This window comes from Pristiophorus japonicus, chromosome 10 (genome assembly GCF_044704955.1).
Source record: "Pristiophorus japonicus isolate sPriJap1 chromosome 10, sPriJap1.hap1, whole genome shotgun sequence".
Classification (NCBI taxonomy): domain Eukaryota; kingdom Metazoa; phylum Chordata; class Chondrichthyes; family Pristiophoridae; genus Pristiophorus; species Pristiophorus japonicus.
Genome location: NC_091986.1, coordinates 42,003,017 through 42,024,024, shown reverse-complemented (window position 1 = coordinate 42,024,024; position 21,008 = coordinate 42,003,017). Strand labels below are relative to the sequence as shown.

At 45.8% G+C, this 21,008-nt stretch overlaps 1 protein-coding gene across 1 annotated transcript in view; it reads left to right on the top strand.

Annotated features, from left to right (window-relative positions):
* The first annotated feature begins 3,313 nt into the window (after positions 1-3,313).
* Positions 3,314-21,008, top strand: part of LOC139274971 (serine/threonine-protein kinase 24-like) — a 36,926-nt gene continuing 19,231 nt past the window's right edge. The window contains exons 1-4 of the mRNA XM_070891769.1: positions 3,314-3,396; positions 14,853-14,909; positions 17,869-17,977; positions 18,055-18,212. Coding sequence (XP_070747870.1) covers positions 14,874-14,909; positions 17,869-17,977; positions 18,055-18,212 — 303 coding nt within the window. The 5' untranslated portion in view covers positions 3,314-3,396; positions 14,853-14,873. The remainder of the gene's footprint in view (positions 3,397-14,852; positions 14,910-17,868; positions 17,978-18,054; positions 18,213-21,008) is intronic.

The following is a 21,008-nucleotide window of genomic DNA, read 5'->3' as shown; positions in this document are numbered from 1 at the left end:
ACAGTGGGTGCGCAAGTGCAGTAGCTCCAGGCGCCTTAAACTGTGGGAGGGGCCTGAAGCACGCAGCGCCTAGCCCTGGCCGAATGGCCTCACTGGGGCTGCGTGAATAAGGCTCCTCCCACGGCCAGGTCCTCCCGACCCGACCCGACTCCCGCTTCCTGCCCCCGGACCGCACCCGATACCCGCTCCCCCCGGACCCGACACACACACACCACCCCCCACCTCCCTCCCCCCGACCTGACCTCCCTCCCCCCGACCTGACCTCCCTCTCCCTTCCGTCCCCCGACCCGAACCGAACCGACCTCCCTCCCACCACCCCCCCCCCGACCGACCCAACGCCATCTACCTGTATTCGGGGGCGGGCCGGCCCAGGCAGCCTCCCTCCCCCTTCTCCTTCCCCCACCCCCCCACCCCCCATCCCCCCAGCTCCTGCCCCCCCCAGCTCCTTCCCCCCCCATCTCCTTCCCCCCCCAGCTCTTCCCCCCCAATCTCCTTCCCCCCCCCAATCCTTCCCCCCCCCAATCTCCTTCCCCCCCCATCTCCTTCCCCCCCCCAATCTCCTTCCCCCCCAATCTCCTTCCCCACCAATCGCTTCCCCCCCCAATCTCCTTCCCCCCCAATCTCCGTCCCCCCAATCTCCTTCCCCCCCAATCTCCTTCCCCCCCAATCTCCTTCCCCCCCAATCTCCTCCCCCCCCCCAATCTCCTTCCCCCCCCCCAATCCCTTCCCCCCCCCAATCTCCTTCCCCCCCCCAATCTCCTTCCCCCCCCAATCTCCTTCCCCCCCAATCTCCTTCCCCCCCCAATCTCCTTCCCCCCCCCATCTCCTTCCCCCCCCCCCCAATCTCCCTTCCCCCCCCCAATCTCCTTCCCCCCCCAATCTCCTTCCCCCCCCCAATCTCCTTCCCCCCCCAATCTCCTTCCCCCCCCCCCAATCTCCTTCCCCCCCCCCAATCTCCTTCCCCCCCCCCAACTCCTTCCCCCCCCCCAATCTCCTTCCCCCCCAATCTCCTTCCCCCCCCCAATCTCCTTCCCCCCCCCCAATCTCCTTCCCCCCCCCCCAATCTCCTTCCCCCCCCCCAATCTCCTTCCCCCCCCCCAATCTCCTTCCCCCCCCCCAATCTCCTTCCCCCCCCAATCTCCTTCCCCCCCAATCTCCTTCCCCCCCCAATCTCCTTCCCCCCCAATCTCCTTCCCCCCCCCAATCTCCTTCCCCCCCCAATCTCCTTCCCCCCCCAATCTCCTTCCCCCCCCAATCTCCTTCCCCCCCAATCTCCTTCTCTCCCCCCCCCAATCTCCTTCTCCCACCCCCCCAATCTCCTTCTCCCCCCCCAAATCTCCTTCCCTCCCCCAATCTCCTTCTCCCCCCCCCCCCAATCCCTTCTCCCCCCCAATCTCCTTCTCCCCCCCCAATCTCCTTCTCCCCCCCCCAATCTCCTTCCCCCCCCAATCTCCTTCTTCCCCCCCCCCAATCTCCTTCTTCCCCCCCCAATCTCTTTCTTCCCCCCCAATCTCCTTCTCCCCCCCCCCCCAATCTCCTTCTCCCCCCCCCCCCCCCAATCTCCTTATCTCCCCCCCCCCAATCTCCTTCTCTCCCCCCCCCATCTCCTTTCTCCCCCTTCTCACCTTTATCCCCTTCTCCCCCCCTCCATTCCCCTTCTCCCCCTTCCCTCCCCCCTCCCTCCCCCTTCTTCCCCCTCCTTCCCCCTTCTCCCCTTCTCCCCCTCCCTCCCCCTTCTCCCCCCTCCCTCCCCCTTCTCCCCCTCCCTCCCCCTTCTCCCCCCTCCTCCCCTTCTCCCCCCTCCTCCCCTTCTCCCCCTCCCTCCCCCTCCCTCCCCCTTCTCCCCCTCCCTCCCCCTTCGCCCCCCTCCCTCCCCCTTCGCCCCCCTCCCTCCCCCTTCGCCCTCCCCCTTCGCCCCCCTCCCTCCCCCTTCGCCCCCCTCCCTCCCCCTTCGCCCCCCTCCCTCCCCTGCCCCCCACTCTCTCCCCTGCCCCCCCACTCTCTCCCCCTGCCCCCCCACTCTCTCCCCCTGCCCCCCCACTCTCTCCCCTGCCCCCCCACTCTCTCCCCCTGCCCCCCCACTCTCTCCCCCTGCCCCCCCTCTCTCCCTCTACCCCCCTCCTCCCCTCGCTGTCAGAAACACAGACACTGACAGACAGAGAATGAGAGACACACAGACAGACAGAGAGATAGAGACACTGACAGAGACACACTGAGGGGGGCATCCCAGCACGCTGTTGGAGGGCTCCCGGTGCTGCAGTCGGTAAGTAGAAAATGTTTTATTTATTGATTTAAAAAAAATATTATTTCTTATTAATTTTTTTTAATTGATTTATTGGTTGATTTATTGATGTATTTATCATTTATTATTGATGATGGCTCTTTATTTGTAAAACTGAAGTGTTTAATGTTTGTAAACTTCCCTTTAAACACCCCCCACCCCCACCATTCCCTACGCCTGATTTGTAATCTACGCCTGATTTTCTAAAGTGTAGACAAGGTTTTTCGAGCGTACAAAAATCTTCACTTACTCCATTCTAAGTTAGTTTGGAGTAAGTTTTCACTCGCGAAACTTTGAAATCAGGCGTACGTGGCTGGACACGCCCCCTTTTGAAAAAAAAAATTCTGTTCCAAAGTGAAACTGTTCTAACTGACTAGAACTGGAGCAAACTAAATGACGAGAATTCCGATTTCTAAGATACTCCATTCTACACCAGTTGCTCCTAAAAATCAGGAGCAAATTATATGGAAACTTGGGGCCTAGTGACTTAAGCACATAATCCATGCTGTCATTCCAATGCCATATTGAGGGAGTACTTCAATGTCAGAGATAAGATGTTAAGCGAGGCCCCGTCTGTTCTTACAGGTAAAAGATCCCATGGTACTATTTGAAGACGAGCAGGAGAATTCTCCCCGGTGTCCTGGCCAATATTTATCCCTCAACCAACACCTAAAATCAGTTTATCTGGTCATTATCACATTGCTGTTTGTGGGAGCTTCTTGTGCGCAAATTAGCTTCCGCGTTTCCTATATTATAACGTCATTGGCTGCAAAGCGATTTGGGACATCCTGAAGTGGTGAAAGTACTATAGCAATGCAAGTTCTTTCTTTACGAAGTTTATCACATTGCAGTTCTTACATTTGTTTCCCTCTTTTTTTCTTAAGAGTTCAAAAGCAGATCCCGAAGAACTATTTACAAAACTGGAAAAGATTGGCAAGGGCTCTTTTGGTGAAGTTTTTAAAGGAATAGACAAGCGGACTCAGAAAGTTGTGGCCATAAAAAATATTGATCTTGAAGAAGCTGAAGATGAAATTGAAGATATTCAGCAGGAAATAACTGTGCTGAGTCAGTGTGATAGTCCGTATGTTACAAAATACTATGGATCCTACCTGAAGGTGAGGCTCATCATGTTGCTTGTTTTTGGAGATGGGATATGGTTTCTTTCAGGTGGCTAAACTTTGCTAAAGCATTGTATTAAGTGGTATCAAATATTTGGTGTGTTTTTTAAGGTATGAATTTAGTTCAAATAAATTTTGAGATGAACTGAGAGCACTTTTGGATTTTTCTGCAGTTTTAATTCACCTGCACATTGTTAAGATGGGTGGTTAGTTGTCCTGGTGATTGCTGGCATTGCTAATATGATTCTACCAAGGTTGATTTGCGAATTTAAATTATTTGGGGTGGAGGAGATGGAAAAAGGGCAGTAGTCTGAATTTTCCGCTAGAGTATCGCTGTCTTTGAGCACGGATTACAGCTGCTTCTTCCCACTTCCTGTACTGCCTGGTTAAATTTCACTGTCAATGGGCCAGATGAGATTGGATCACTACATGCTCTTTATTCCAGTTGCTTTGGGTGAGATGGGATGAGTTGAATTAGAAGAATGATAAAGAAGCTCCTGCCAGAAAAAAAACTGGACTGACGGTGCACAACAAAGGAAAGAAAAAGCTCTTAATTCATTGGTTAGATTTTGGACTGTACTACACATGAGCACCGTAGAGCTCTTTGTTACAGTCGTTTTGGTAGTCAAAGTTAGGGCTACCAATGTATGGTTAATGAATAAGTTGTAGTGTAAAAACACCCTTAATCAGACTCTGCTCGTTTGCTAGTTACATCACAAAATCCAGCTCTCTGATCCAAAAGGTTGGACGTCCCTGATTTAAAAGTTCTGGATGCTACACGGCACCTTCAGTCCTCATCTCAATCCCCCTCCTTCTCTCAAAATCTGTCTATATATCTATTGGAGGGGCTGATGGCCACTGACTGCATTTCCCCTCCCACTCGCTCAGGTCCAAACCAAATCTTGGTGTCCCGTTTGACCCCGAGCAGAGCTTGAAATGCCACATCTTATCCATCACCAAGGCTGCTTATTTCCATCTCCACAACTCTGCCCCTTTGTTACAGAAACCCATGTCCATGCTTTTGTCACATTGGCTTGATCACTCCAACATTCTCCTTGCTGGCCTCCGATCCTCCACCTGCTCGCAACTCCCAATTTATCGAAAATACAGCTGCTGTATCCTGTGCTGCACTTTTATGCCCATCCCCATTCATCAACCATTGGCAGAGCCTTTCACCCCACTCTGTCGAACTCTCCACCCACCCCCTTCCAAAACCACTCTGCCTCTCTTCTCGCCTTGTAAAAACTTCAAAGCTCTTTTCAGCCAAGCTTTGATTGCTCCCCCAATCCTTTGCTCCACGTGTTCCTATCTATCTCCATTTCTGAATTGACTTGGGGATTTTTTTTACTTTATAGGTTTTCTTCAAATACATAAGTTGATGATGACAGGTCTTCCAAATGAATGTTTGTTCCAAAACCAAGTCCAACCTGACAAATGATTTGTTTTGGTTCGATAGAGTAGACATAGGGAGGATGTTTCCACTCGTGGGGGGAGTCTAAAACTAGGGGCCGTAAATATAAGACAGTCACTAATAAATCCAATAGGGAATTCAGGAGAAACTTCTTTACCAGAGAGTGGTGAGAATGTGGAACTCACTATCACAGGGAGTAGTTGAGACGAATAGCACAGATGCATTTAAGGGGAAGCTAGATAAGTACATGAGGGAGAAAGGAATATGCTGATAGAGTGAGATTAAGTAATGTGGGAGGAGTCTCGTGTGGAGCTTAAACACCCGCATGGACCAGTTGGGCCGAATGGCCTGTTTCTGTGCTGTAATAAACTTGTTTTTATGTAGCATCTTTCATCATCTTAGATGGCTGAAAGCACTTCACAGCCAAAGAATTCATGATGAAGTGCATTCACTGTCAGGAAGCAAACACAGTTTGCTCATTAGAAAGATCCCACACAAAAAAACAATGAGTTGAATGACCAATTACTGTTTGGTGCCGTTAGTTGAGGAATGAGTTTTGGTCAGGACACCGAGGAACACTCTGCTCTTCAAAAATAAATAGTGTCATGGGATCTTTTACATCCATCTGAAGAGGCAGGCAGACTCATATATATCTCAGCCACGAAACAGCACCTCCAACAATGCAGTGTTATCCCCCAGTGCTGCATATGTGTCCCAGTATTGTAGATTCCTGTGATAAAAACAGAAAATGCAGGATACACTCAGCAGGTCAGGCAGCATCTGTGGAGAGAGAAATAGAGTTAACGTTTCAGGTCGATGGCCTTTTGTCAGAACTGAAAGATGTTGGCGATGAAACCGATTGTAAACAAGTACAGAGCAAGGGAGAGGGGGGAGGAAAGAGCCAAAAAGAAAGGTTTGTGATAGGATGGAGGGCAGGAGTGATTGAAGGCCAAAAGGGATGCTGGTGCAAGGCAAAAGGGACTGGTAATGGGTCAATTCAAGATAGGTCCAGAGGAGGTGTAAATGGTGACAGCAGAATAGCAGTGCGGTAGGGAAGCACGGCAAATCTGGCAAAGAGGAGAAGGCTTATTGAAACTTACTGAGGGGGCTCGACAAGGTGGATGCAGAGAGGATGTTTCCCATCGTGGGGGCATCTAGAGCTAGGGGGCATTGTTTCAGCATAAGGGGTCAGGTCACCCATGTAAAACTTGAGATGAGGAGGAATTTCTTCTCTCGGAGGGTTGTAAATCTGTGGAATTCTCTACCCCAGAGAGCTGTGGAGACTGGGTCATTGAGTATATTTAAGGTGGAGATAGACAGTTTTTTGAGCGATAAGGGCATGAAGGGTTAAGGGGAGCGGGTAGGGAAGTAGAGCTGAGCCCAAGATCAGATCAGCCGTGATCTTTTTGAATGGCGGAGCAGGCTCGAGGGGCCAAATGGCTTACTCCTGCTTCTATTTCTTATGTTATGCATGGCTCCCATGGCCCGGGAATGTGCAGAGAGAGGGGGCCTGGGCTCACTGGGCGTGGAGGAGGCGTGGACTGGTGTTTGGGGTATCTCCTGTGGATACAAGGCTGGCGGGGTCAGATCTCCTGCACCCGCGCTGTTTTGCTTTTGTAGATTCCAGTGGCAGGTCCTGAGTGAAACACAAGGGCGGCGCTGCTCTGGGCAGGCGCTCCAAGTCCGTCTAATGACTTCCTGCTGACAACGTTGATGTATATGTTGTCATTGTTTTTTTTTCCAACAAAATTCTCACATCAGCAAATCACTTGTGTTTACCTAAGCAAGGGATCAGACGATGGAAGTTAATGGGCTGGATACAGACAAATTTATTATTTAATTAACATTTGCACTTAAATTTCAGCAAGGAATGCATTTGATAAACAAATGTTGCTTAATTACACTCTTTTATCTTGTTGTTTAGAACTTGGGGAGTGTGCGGGGTGGGGATATAAATAAAATATCACAGAACAGGGCTTATGACATAATGTAAGCTGGGCCATCCTAGTCACAACAACATGAGGTGCAGCAACCCCAAAGCAACTCAGTTTTCTAGATGAAACAGATAACAAGATAAAAGAAAGACTAGTATCTATATAACTCCTTTCACAACCTCAGGGCGTCCTAAAGTGCTTTGCAGCCAATGAAGTACCTTTGAAGTGTAACCACTGTTGCAATGTAGGAATGGTGGCAGCCAATTTATGCACATCAAGCTCCCACAAACTGTAATGTGCTACTGACCAGATCATCTGTTTTTAGTGATGTTGGTTGAGGGTTAAATATTGACTATGGGTTATATGAAGACCTGCTTTCTTAAGAACTAGCAAAAAATGCTCAATGCATCTAAGGTGTGGTGCTTGCAGGCAGCACCACTGGTTTAGGTATTCCAGAGAAGCTAAATTAATATTATTGGTGCCTTTGTTAGTCCAGAGTGCTTTAACTTTTACTCAATAACTCCCGCCCCCCCCCCCCTGCCAAAACCATTTTCTCCCGATGGTACTAACAGTCTCTTAAGTTCCCTCGAACTAGTTAATTTTTATGAGGTCCTGATAGCCACTCTTTACATTCTTCAAAATATGGATCTGAGGTGTGAGCAGCCTTTGGGAGTCTTAATGTCTGGCCTGGCTAGGAGGCAAGCACGGATATGTGGTACTGGGTGCCAGCTGTTTTCACCAATACAACAACAACTTGTAATTATATAGCACCTTTAACACAGTGAAATGTCCCACGGCGCTTCACAGGAGTATTGTACGATAAAAATTTGACACCGAGCTGCATAAGTAGAAATTAGCGCAGGTGAACAAAAACTTGGTCAAAGAGGTATGTTTTAAGGTGCGTCTTGAAGAAGTAAAGAGAGGTAGAGAGGCGGACAAGTTTAGGCAGGGAGTTCCAGAGCTTAGGACCTAGGCAACAGAAGGCACGGCCACCAATGGTTGAGCGATTATAATCAGGAATGCTCAGGAGGGCAGAATTAGAGTAGCACAGACAACTCGGGGAGGGGGTAGGGGAGTGGGGGGATGAAGATTATCGTTGGGCTGGAGGTGATGGGGAGGGCGAGGCCATAGAGGGATTTGAAGACACGGGTGAGAATTTTGAAATTGAGAGATTCTTCTACCGCGCTCCCCAAGAGTTCGAACGCGAGGCTAAAGTTAGGATAAATAGATATACACCAATGTTTCCCCCTAATTTTAAATTTCATGCATGCTGTGCGACCATGTAGCTTAGTGGGAACGTTGGTAACACTGCAAATGTTAGACATTGGCTGCCGCATTTTCTACCTTACAACAGAAAGAAATGCAGTGACACTTTATGGCATATAAAGTTGCAAAAATGTCAGCTGTGGTTCAGTGGGCCTCTGTGTCAGAAGGTTGTGGGTTCAAGTCCCGCTCCAGAGACTTCAGCACAAAATCTAGGCTGCCACTCCAGTGCAGTGCTAAGGGAGTGCTGCACTGTTGGAGGCACCGTCTTTCGAAGGAGACATTAAACCGGGTCTGCCCTCTCAAGTGGATGTAAAAGATCCCGTGGTACATTTCGAAGAAGAGCAGGGGAGTTATCCCTGGTGTCCTGGTCAATATTTATCCTTCAATCAACAAAACAGAAACAGATTACCTGGACATTATCACATTGTGGGAGCTTCCTGTGCGCAAATAGGCTGCCACGTTTCCTACATCACAACAGTGACTATACTCCAAATGTATCTCAGTGGCTGTAAAGCGCTTTGAGACGTCCGGTGGTCATGAAAGGTGCTGTGGAAATCCAAGTCATTCTTTTCCTTTTTTGTTCTGAAGTGTTTTTTCATTTACCCTCATTCACAGTTCCGGGAAGGTTCCTGGCGAAAGGCAGGTGATGGTAATTGCCCTTTTCTGGAAAGTTACCCGATTTTTGTTTTCAGACACTACAATCTTTTGATGTGGTTTTAAAATCTTTTGAAGTCCAGTCATCGGTAGACTTTATAGTGCAGGTCCAAAAGATGATCCCAACATCCCCCATGCCAACAGGAATACAATGCGTATTGCAGCATTCAAGCTGATTGAGAGTTTAGTTCCGCCTGTGATCCATTATATAGGCTAACATTTCTCTCAATACTTCATTTTGCTATAACACATTTGACTATTAAAGGAGTGGTTCAGCATGCTATTTTGTTGTACAGGGTGCAGTGATTCTACCAGTGAAATTTACAAACGGTGGCTTTCCAGACTCAACATTGAGTTCAACAATTTCAGACCATAACCACTGCTCCTGTTTTTTTTGAACAGCAGTTGCTGGTAATGATTCTGCTGTTCCTATTTACAACTCTTCTAGATCCATCTTTTGTTTCTTTACTTGTCCAATTACCATCTCCTTTTGCCTTGCACCTGTAATTTAATCACTCCTGCCTTCCACCCTACCACAGACCTTTTCACCCAGAGGGTGGTGGGAATCTGGAACTCACGGTCTGAAAGGGTGGTAGAGGCAGAAACCCTCATCACATTTAAAAAGTGCTTGGATATGCACTTGAAGTGCCGTAACCTACAGGGCTACGGACCAAGAGTTGGAAAGTGGGATTAGGCTGGATAGCTCTTTTTCAGCAGGCATAGACACGAGGGGCCGAATGGCGGCCTCCTATTCTGTAAACCTCTGCGGTTCTTTCTTATCCTCAGGATGTTCCAAAGTGCTTAGGAAAATAGGAACACACAAGCAGTTTTGCCATCCTCTTAGGTCAAAGCTAACAGCACTTCATCTTTTATTTTGGGGCTTTTTGCTTTGTTAAGGGCTGCTCAAATGACATAGAAACATAGAAAATAGGTGTAGGAGCAGGCCATTCAGCCCTTCTAGCCTGCACCGCCATTCAATGAGTTCATGGCTGAACATGAAACTTCAGTACCCCCTTCCTGCTTTCTCGCCATACCCCTTGATCCCCCGAGTAGTAAGGACTTCATCTAACTCCCTTTTGAATATATTTAGTGAATTGGCCTCAACTACATTCTATGGTAGAGAATTCCACAGGTTCACCACTCTCTGGGTGAAGAAGTTTCTCCTCATCTCGGTCCTAAATGGCTTACCCCTTATCCTTAGACTGTGACCCCTGGTTCTGGACTTCCCCAACATTGGGAACATTCTTCCTGCATCCAACCTGTCCAAACCCGTCAGAATTTTAAACGTTTCTATGAGGTCCCCTCTCACTCTTCTGAACTCCAGTTGATCCAGTCTTTCTTGATAGGTCAGTCCCACCATCCCGGGAATCAGTCTGGTGAATCTTCGCTGCACTCCCTCAATAGCAAGAACGTCCTTCCTCAAGTTAGGAGACCAAAACTGTACACAATACTCCAGGTGTGGCCTCACCAAGGCCCTATACAACTGTAGCAACACCTCCCTGCCCCTGTACTCAAATCCCCTCGCTATGAAGGCCAACATGCCATTTGCTTTCTTAACCGCCTGCTGTACCTGCATGCCAACCTTCAATGACTGATGTACCATGACACCCAGGTCTCGCTGCACCTTCCCCCTTCCTAAACTGTCACCATTCAGATAATAGTCTGTCTCTCTGTTTTTACCACCAAAGTGGATAACCTCACATTTATCCACATTATACTTCATCTGCCACGCATTTGCCCACTCACCTAACCTATCCAAGTCACTCTGCAGCCTCATAGCATCCTCCTCGCAGCTCTCACTGCCACCCAACTTAATGTCATCCGCAAATTTGGAGATACTACATTTAATCCCCTCGTCTAAATCATTAATGTACAATGTAAACAGCTGGGGCCCCAGCACAGAACCTTGCGGTACCCCACTAGTCACTGCCTGCCATTCTGAAAAGTACCCATTCACTCCTACTCTTTGCTTCCTGTCTGACAACCAGTTCTCAATCCACGTCAGCACACTACCCCCAATCCCATGTGCTTTAACTTTGCACATTAACCTCCTGTGTGGGACCTTGTCGAAAGCCTTCTGAAAGTCCAAATATACCACATCAACTGGTTCTCCTTTGTCCACTTTACTGGAAACATCCTCAAAAAATTCCAGAAGATTTGTCAAGCATGATCTCCCTTTCACAAATCCATGCTAACTTGGACCTATCATGTCACCATTTTCCAAATGCGCTGCTATGACATCCTTAATAATTGATTCCATCATTTTACCCACTACTGAGGTCAGGCTGACCGGTCTATAATTCCATGCTTTCTCTCCTTCCTTTTTTAAAAAGTGGGGTTACATTGGCTACCCTCCACTCGATAGGAACTGATCCAGAGTCAATGGAATGTTGGAAAATGACTGTCAATGCATCCGCTATTTCCAAGGCCACCTCCTTAAGTACTCTGGGATGCAGTCCATCAGGCCCTGGGGATTTATCGGCCTTCAATCCCATCAATTTCCCCAACACAATTTCCCGACTAATAAAGATTTCCCTCAGTTCCTCCTCCTTACTAGACCCTCTGACCCCTTTTATATCCGGAAGGTTGTTGTGCCCTCCTTAGTGAATACCGAACCAAAGTACTTGTTCAATTGGTCTGCCATTTCTTTGTTCCCCGTTATGACTTCCCCTGATTCTGACTGCAGGGGACCTACGTTTGTCTTTGCTAACCTTTTTCTCTTTACATACCTATAGAAACTTTTGCAATCCGCCTTAATGTTCCCTGCAAGCTTCTTCTCGTACTCCATTTTCCCTGCCCTAATCAAACCCTTTGTTCTCCTCTGTTGAATTCTAAATTTCTCCCAGTCCCCAGGTTCGCTGCTATTTCTGGCCAATTTGTATGCCACTTCCTTGGCTTTAATGCTATCCCTGATTTCCCTAGATAGCCACGGTTGAGCCACCTTCCCTTTTTTATTTTTACACCAGACAGGAATGTACAATTGTTGTAATTCATCCATGCGGTCTCCAAATGTCTGCCATTGCCCATCCACAGTCAACCCCTTAAGTATCATTCGCCAATCTATCTTAGCCAATTCACGCCTCATACCTTCAAAGTTACCCTTCTTTAAGTTCTGGACCATGGTCTCTGAATTAACTGTTTCATTCTCCATCCTAATGCAGAATTCCACCATATTATGGTCACTCTTCCCCAAGGGGCCTCGCACAATGAGATTGTTAATTAATCCTCTCTCATTACACAACACCCAGTCTAAGATGGCCTCCCCCCTAGTTGGTTCCTCGACATATTGGTCTAGAAAACCATCCCTTATGCACTCCAGGAAATCCTCCTCCACCGTATTGCTTCCAGTTTGGTTAGCCCAATCTATGTGCATATTAAAGTCATCCATTATAACTGCTGCACCTTTATTGCATGCACTCCTAATTTCCTGTTTGATGCCCTCCCCAACATCACTACTACTGTTTGGAGGTCTGTACACAACTCCCACTAATGTTTTTTGCGCTTTAGTGTTCTGCAGCTGTACCCATATAGATTCCACATCATCCAAGCTAATGTCTTTCCTAACTATTGCATTAATCTCCTCTTTAACCAGCAATGCTACCCCACCTCCTTTTCCTTTTATTCTATCCTTCCTGAATGTTGAATACCCTGGATGTTGAGTTCCCAGCCCTGATCATCCTGGAGCCACGTCTCCGTAATCCCAATCACATCATATTTGTTAACATCTATTTGCACGCTTAATTCATCCACCTTATTGCGGATACTCCTTGCATTAAGACACAAAGCCTTCAGGCTTGCTTTTTTAACACCCTTTGACATCTGGTAGATAATTGCTGTTCATTTGACTAAGTGCAATTGTATAAGGGATAGCGTTTATCAAATGGGTAGAAAGTCCAGTTTGAAAAAGAAATTGTTACGATTTGAGCACAGTGCCTTTAGAAGTGGAAAAACCTTTTTTTAAATTTGGATGGTGTGAATTTTCCATCAAATTTTTTATAGTCTGTACTTCGAGCTGTAAAAGAGGTTCCATATTTTTCTCTTGCAGGGATCTGCGTGAGAAGTTTCTGGGTTCAAACCTCTCTAGAAAGAAAGAAAAAAGAAAAACTTGCATTTATATATTCTTTCATGATCATTGCCCAAAGCCCATGACTGCCAGTGAAGTACTTTTAAAGTGTAGTCACTGTTGTAATGTAGGAAACCCGGCAGCCAATTTGCGCACAGCAAGCTCCCACAAACAGCAATGTGATGAACAGATAATTGGTTTTAGTGATGTTGATTGAGGGATAAATATTGGCCAGAGCACCAGGGAGAACTCCCCTGCTCCTCTTTGAAATAGTGTCATGGGATCTTTTACACTCACCTGAGAGAGTAGATGGAGCCTCGGTTTAACATCTCATCTAAAAGATGGCACTTCTGACAGTGCAGCACTCGCTCAGTGTTGCAGTGGAGTATCAGCCTAATAGAGCTCATTAAAATTATGAAGGTGTTCGATCGGGTAGACATAGAGAAGATGTTTCCACTTATAGGGGTAGTCCAAAACTCGGAGCCATAAAGATAGTCACTAATAAATCCAATACGGAAATCAGGAGAAACTTCTTTACCCAGGGAGTGGTGAGAATGTGTTACTCGTTACCACAGGGAGTGGTTGAGATGAATAGCACAGATGCATTTAAGGGGAAGCTAGATAAACACGTGAGAAAGGAGCAGAAGGGTATTCTAATGGGATGAGATGAAGAGGGGTGATGTGGAGCATAAACACCAGCATAGACCTGTTGCACCGAAGGGCCTGTTCTGTGCTGTAAATTCTATATACCGTATATACTCGCGTATCCTGCGATCTCGAGTATCATTCGACCCCTAAATTTTCGTCCCCAAAACATGATTTTACCATATATCTCATGTATCATGCGAGTCACTTTTTTGAGATCGAATACAGACCTTAACATGAAACATCGAGTGGATTCTGCTGTGAAAGCTGTTCGCGAATCGAACACCTATACAGCAATCGTTCCAGCTGGCTTGACTAGCGTCGTTCAGCCACAGCCTCTACTGTGTTTGCGGGTAAAAGAAGCATGGGCTGAGATAGATGGAGCCTCTAATAATGCAGCAAACTTCAGAGGGAGTTGTGGGTGGCGGAGGTCGGGTCGCCGGGGGGGTGGGGGGGGGGTGAAGAGGAGGTCGGGTTGGGTTGCCGGGTGGGGGGGGAGTTGGGGGAGCAGAGGTCGGGTCGCCGGGGTAGGGAGAGCGGGGGTCAGGTCAGATCCGGTCCGGTCTCTTTCTTCCCCCGACCTCCGCGACTCTCTCTCATCCCCCCCGATACAGTACAAGCGACAATAGAGGCTGCAATCCAGCCCAGGAGATACCTGCCGAGATTCAGCGTGGATACGGTCTGCTTAACAGCCTAACAGCCTAATCTTGGCCAGCACTTCACACCCGCAAATTTTGTATCTCACGTATCATGCGACCCCCCAAATTTAGGTTACAATTTAGGTCTTCAAAAGTCGCATGATACGCGAGTATATACGGTAAGTCTTTTGATTCCAGAAGTTCTTCGTAGAAATTGCAGAAACCCAGTATATTCTGAATTTAATAATGTGTAATATGGGTATTTTCTGTCTTGAGATAATATATATAGCTTCCTATCCATGTTCTAATTTGATATTATAATAAATTGTTTCGCAACAGGCTTTTCACACTTCACATTGATTTGTTTAATTTATGGAAATGTAAGGGTACCTAAGCTTCCCCTTAAAAGCATCTATGCTGTTCGTCTCAACGACTGTGTGTCAGCAAGTTCCGCAGTCAACCAAAATAGTTTGGCCAAGAATTTTTTATTACTGACACAGAATTTTTTATTACTGACACTGACGTAGTAAAACGTCCCAAGGTGCTTCACAGGAGCATTCATTTTCAGACACAATTTGACACCGAGCCACATAAGGAGATATTAGGGCAGATGATCAAAAGCTTGATGAAAGAGGTAGGTTTTAAGGAGCATCTTAAAAGGGCAGAGAGGGTTAGGGAGGTAATTCCAGAGCTTAGGTCTCAGGCAGCTGAAGGCACGGCTGCCGATGGTGGAACGGAGGAAATGGGAGGTGCTCAAGAGGCCAGACTTTCACGTTACTTGTTAATGTGTTGTGATTCACCCTATAAGCAGTATTTTTGATAATTGTTCATTTCATACACAGGATACAAAATTATGGATTATAATGGAATATCTAGGTGGTGGCTCTGCCTTAGATCTGGTAAGTAGATTATTTTTAAATTTTGCTACGGAAGCTTCATTACCGGAAGCTAAATACATAGAAATTTAATAATTGCAAGACAGCATGCCATGCTGTGGAGAGATTGCTCCGGTGACTTTGCCTGGAGCTACCGAGTTAGTGAATGGAAAAAATATTGACTAATGGCCCGGATTTTGTGGTGGCGAGACTGATGGCGTTCGCCGTCATTAACCGTAACTTCAGAATTTAGCGCATGCGCAGATAAATGCGGAAACCCTGAAGTTGCGGTCAGTCCTTCCCTGCTCCGCCACAGGCTGTGCTGTGGAACTCCCCATAGCTAGCAATCGGTGAAATCACTTGAACTGATGAAAACTTTCCCATTTCCGCTCTAATATTGCTGTTAAACAACAACCCATAAAAAGTTAAGCCTTGGTGAGAGGTGTAACTGGGATTTTAACAGTTGACTACTGAACAACTGTTCTGGCCCTGAAAAATTAATTTTATATTTATGGAATGTCAAATTTATCCATTATGATAAATACTAGAATTTTAAAATAAAATTTTTTCAGGTTTCTTTGCTATTTTAGCTTCTACCTTAACCCCATGTTTGTGTCCCAATCTTTATTTTTCTTTCTAAAAATTTTTTTAAATGAAAGTAAAAGTTTTCTTTTATTTCCTGGTTTGATGTCTGAGAATTATTCAATGTGATTGGCTGCTTAGACAGCTTGATGACATGACTGCTGCTGTACTCTAGGGCTCTCCTATTAACAGTGCTGCATTCAAATTGAGGTCGAGAAAGCTAAAGTTTTCGCCACAGAGATCAAGATCTTTGTGGGTAGCTTTCTTTGAGGTCAGCAGTGAGCGCCATTGCTTCGCCGCTGACCACAAATTCCGGGCCAATGTGTTTAAAAGGCAGTAAAATGAGGCAGCTGTCAATGTCAGCAGCCCAGTACAGGTCTACTAAGTTTCAATTGTAGAGGCACTGAAGTTACTTACTAAGTTTTAGTTTCATTTTCAATTGCAATGCAGCTGAAAAATGAAGACTGTAACTTAGAGAAATATTCAGATCCCAGAAAATGCATTGACGGTATTAAATTTGAAGCTGAAATATTTCAGCTTTCCTCCTCCATATCAGTATGGGAAATGTGCAGTCCTTTAAGTGATGTAATTGAGCAAAACATTGCGGTCTGTGCGGGCTCGCACCATAGAGGCCCTGCAAGTGCCGGTTTTCGATGTGCAATGGGCCTGCGCCTAAAACCTGCACTTATGATCTATCAAAATGATCCAATGCATCCCCAGGAGAAGGGCCTTCACGAGCGGAGATTTGGGCTATTTGCTCAACCCTTGCCCAGCGAATGTCCTTCAAACTCTTACGCCTGGTAAAAGCAGGCATAAGGCCTGCTTTTAACAGCATAAGAGTTTTAAAAGATAGAAATAATAAATGTTATTACTTATTTTTATATTAAAAACTCTGCCCATGAATATGTTTAACACTATTAAAACATTTTTTTATTTCCAAAAAATAATTGTTTTGATCAAATATTGAATTTAATTTAATTTCTATTAATTTTTTTTAAAAAGTGAAGTGTTTTTTTATGTTTGTGTTTTTATTTGTTTGTAGGAGTATTCTCATTGATAGTAATTGGAGCCTGGAGCTCCCATTACAATGAATGAGAATACTACATTGTGATTGGTGGTCCAGGCCCACGCGATTCCAGGATACGCATACACTCCTGGAATACATGGGCCCCGTATGCTGGACTGCGAATGGAGGCCTCGGAATGCAAGTCTACGTTCCTCTGGGGCCACCAGGTATTTTCGTTGTTAAAATTTTGGTCGGAGGAATCTCCCCGTGGGAAGCATCCGACCGCTATGTTTGGCCCTTTGTTTTTATAGTGCTGGTTCGAGTGTGTTGCAAATCTGACCTGCATCTAAAATTATTAAGACTGGCTAAGATTGGAATTTGTGAAATCAGGATAAGGAGGTGCTAAGATAGATCTTGCCAATCTAGAGAACTAACTGCAATATCGAACTTGTCATCAAATTAATGGCAGCTATAGAAATTCTGTGCATTGATCAATAATTGGGAAATTTCTGTCAGATAAATTTCCTCCTTCAGGAATTTTAGTGAAAAATAAATTTGTAAAGTAGATTGTGTCTCTTTCCCCTTTCCCCTCCCCCCCCCCCCCTTCGGAAATCAACTCTTCAGCTTCATTATACAAATTGGAAACTTTCCCTTATCATTTTATGTAAATTGGCAGATTTGTTAAATGCAGAAGCAAGGGATATATTTTAGATAAATAAATACATGAGGGAGAGCAGAATAGAAGGCCATGTTGATAGCGTGTGATGAATTAAGGTGGGAGGAGGGTCTTTTAGAAAACTGCGTTCAGTTCTGGGCACCACATCTCAGGAAGGTTATATTGGCCTCGGAGAGGGTGCGGATTCACCAGAATAATACCAGAGCGAAAAGGATTAAATTATGATGGCAGGTTGTAAAGACTACTCTTGTATTCTCTTGAGTATAGAAGATTAAGGGGTGATCAAATCGAGGTGTTTAAGATGATTAAAGGAGTTGATAGGGTAGATTGAGAGAAACTTTGAGTCCAGAGAAAGATTGAGTCCAGAACAAGGGGGCATAACCAGGCCATTCAGGGATGATATTAGGAAGCACTTCTTCACACAAAGTGGAAATCTGGAACTCTTTCTCTTTCCCCCCCCCCCCCCCAAAAAAAAAAAATAGCTGTTGAGGCTGGGGGTGAATTGAAAACTTCAAAACTGAGAGTGATAGATTTTTGTTAGGCAAGTGTGTGAAGAGATACGGAAACAAGGAGGCAGATAGGTGGAGTTAAGATACAGATCAGCCGTGATCGCATTGAATGGTGGAACGGCTCAAGGAGCTGAATGGCCTCCTGTCCCTATGAAATATTTTGGTAGGTATTTAACTATATAGATTTGATTGTGTGTGTTTTATCTCTAGTTAGAACCTGGTTCACTGGATGAAAACCAGATTGCTACAATACTAAGGGAAATTTTAAAAGGTCTTGAATATTTGCACTCTGAAAAGAAAATCCACAGAGATATCAAAGGTGAGAAAGTGCACTCATTTTTTAACCAAGTAATCATGTTCGAGTCTCTCACTAACCTTTGTATCACCTTTCTCTAGCTGCCAATGTCTTGCTGTCAGAGCAAGGTGAAGTTAAACTGGCAGATTTTGGAGTTGCTGGACAGCTGACAGACACACAAATAAAGAGAAATACTTTTGTGGGTACACCATTCTGGATGGCGCCAGAAGTTATCAAACAATCGGCATATGATTCAAAGGTACGGATTGCTACCATTCATCCAGAATGAACTGCAGATTAATACTTGGAAGTTTATCTCCCTTTTGATACCTGAGGCAAAGTTTGCAGATGTTCGTCCGACTCTGCCCCTGCCTCAGCTCATCTGCTGCTGAAACCTTCATCCATGCTTTTGTTACCTTTAGACTCCACTATTCAAACCCACTTCTAGCCAGCTTCCCACTTTCCACCCTTCATAACCTTGAGCTTGTCCATATCTTAAGCTGCATCAAATCCCATTCACCTATCACCCCATGTGCTCGCTGACCTACATTGGCTCTCGGTTTGGCAACTCCTCGCTTTTAAAATTCTCATCCTTGTGTTCAAATCCCTCCATGGCCTCGCCCCTCCCTATCTCTGTAACCTCCTCCAGCCCGACAAACCTTCGAGGTCTCGGCACTCCTTCAATTCTGGCCACTTGCCCGAATTTCATCGCCCCACCATTGGCGGCCCTGCCTTCAACTGCCTGGTCCCTAAGGTCTGGAACTCCCTCCCTAAATCTCTCTGCCACTCCTCCTTTCTCCTTTCTCCTTTCTCCTCCTTTAAAGACACTCCTTAAAACCTACTTCTTTGACCAAGCTTTTGGTCATCTGTCCTAATATCTCCTTATGTGGTTCAGTGTCAACATTTGTTTGATAATGCTCCGGTGAAGCGCCTTGGAACATTTTACTACATTAAAGGTGCTATATAAATGCAAATTGTTGTAGCGGTACCCTGGATCTGTGTCAGTAATAAAAAATCTTGGCTAAACTATTTTAGTTGACTGTGGAACTTGTTAGCACATAGTCGTTGAGGCGAATAGCATAGATGCATTTAAGGGGAAGCTAGATAAACACAAGGGAAAAATACATAAACTTTTCTAAAACACTCGTTGGGCCTCAGCTGGAGTATTGTGTCCAATTCTGGGCACCACACTTTAGGAAGGATGTCAACATCTTGGAGAAGATGTAGAAGAGATTTACCAGAATGGTACCAGGGATAAGTGGCTTCAGTTATGTAGAGAGACTGAAGAAGCTGGGATTGTTCTCCTTGGAGCAGAGAGTGTTCAGAAGAGATTTGATAGAGGTGATCAAAATCATGAAAGGTTTATTAGAGTAAATAAGGAGAAACTTTTTAGTGGCAGAAGGGTCAGTAACCAGAGGATACAGATTTAAGGTATTGGCAAAAGAACCAATGGTGACGTGACTACATTTTTTTACGCAGCGAGTTGTTGTGATCTGGAATACACTGCCTGAAAGTGCGGCGGAAGCAGATTCAATAGTAACTTTCAAAGTGGACCTGGATAAATACTTGAAGGGGAAATAATTTGCAGTGCAGGGGGGTATGACTAATTGAGTAGCACTTTCAAAGACAGGCACGATGGGCCGAATGGCTTCCTTCAGTGCTGCATTATTCTATGATTCTACTGAAAGGAATAGAAGGGATATGATAGAGTTAGATGAAGTAGGGTGGGAGGAATCTCATGTGGAGTATAAACACCGGCATGGACCAGAATGGCATGTTTCTGTGCATCCCGAATATACCGAACCTGGTATATGGGTGAAAATAACACTACGATTACTTTATAAATTGTCACCTAGACATAAAAGATGTAAAGTATTTCTATTTACTATTTTGACTACTGTTTTCAGTTCACCTGTTTACCCATATGATGGATTGCTGACAGCAGAAATTAAAAGAAAGACTTGCGCTTTTCACGACCACTGGACGTCTCAAAGCGCTTTACAGTCAATGAAGTACTCTTGGTGTGTAGTCACTGTTATAATGTAGGAAACGTGGCGACCAATTTGCGCACAGCAAGCTCCCACAAACAGCAGTGTGATAATGATCAGATAATCTGTTTTAGTGATGTTGATTGAGGGATAAATATTTGGCCAGAAGGGCGAACTCCGCTTCTCCTCTTCGAAATAGTGCCCATGGGATCTTTTACATCCACCTGGGAGAGCAGACAGGGCCTCGGTTTAACGTGTCATCCGAAAGACAGCACTTCCGACAGTGCAGCACCTCCTCAGCACAATACTAGAGATTCAGCCTGGATTTTTGTACTCAAGTCCCTGGAGTGGGACTGTGAACCCACAAGATTCTGATTCAGCAGCAGGTGTGCTACCCACTGAGCCAATGGCTGATTGAAATTGATGTGTAATCTCGCAGTAAAAGAATGTATTATTAGTATTAGGCAGTCCCTCGTATTGAGGATGACTCGCTTCCACACCAAAAAGGGATGAGTTCACGAGTATTTCAATTCGGGAGCTGACATTCTAGGTCCCGAACTACATATTGAAGGGTGGAAGATGCCTGTGCACACATGCTGCTACTGTCCATAGATCGCAGTGTGGGCTGGCCCGTGCTGCCCCTGGGTCCTCGCCTCTCCTGGGCCCTGATCAGGACTCTCCTGGGCCCCGATCAAAAATGGAGCAGTCAATAACTGGACATCAATATCGACACTGTTATTTGAAATATCAAAATATTAAATTCCAGCCTAGTTGAAGGGTTATTAACATCAACAGAAACAAACGGCAACTAACAGAATGAACACGATTCAATAGGGATGTGAATAACAGCAGAATCCAACCCCTGCAGTCACTTGTGAACTCGTTGGCGTCTCAGCAGGTTGGGTGACTGAGTGAATCCCTTCCCACACACTGAGCAGATGAACGGTCTCTCCCCAGTGTGAACTCGCTGATGTTTTAGCAGGTTGGATGACCGAATGAATCCCTTCCCACACTCAGAGCAGGTGAATGGTCTCTCCCTGGTGGGAACCAGCTGGTGCTTTAGAAGT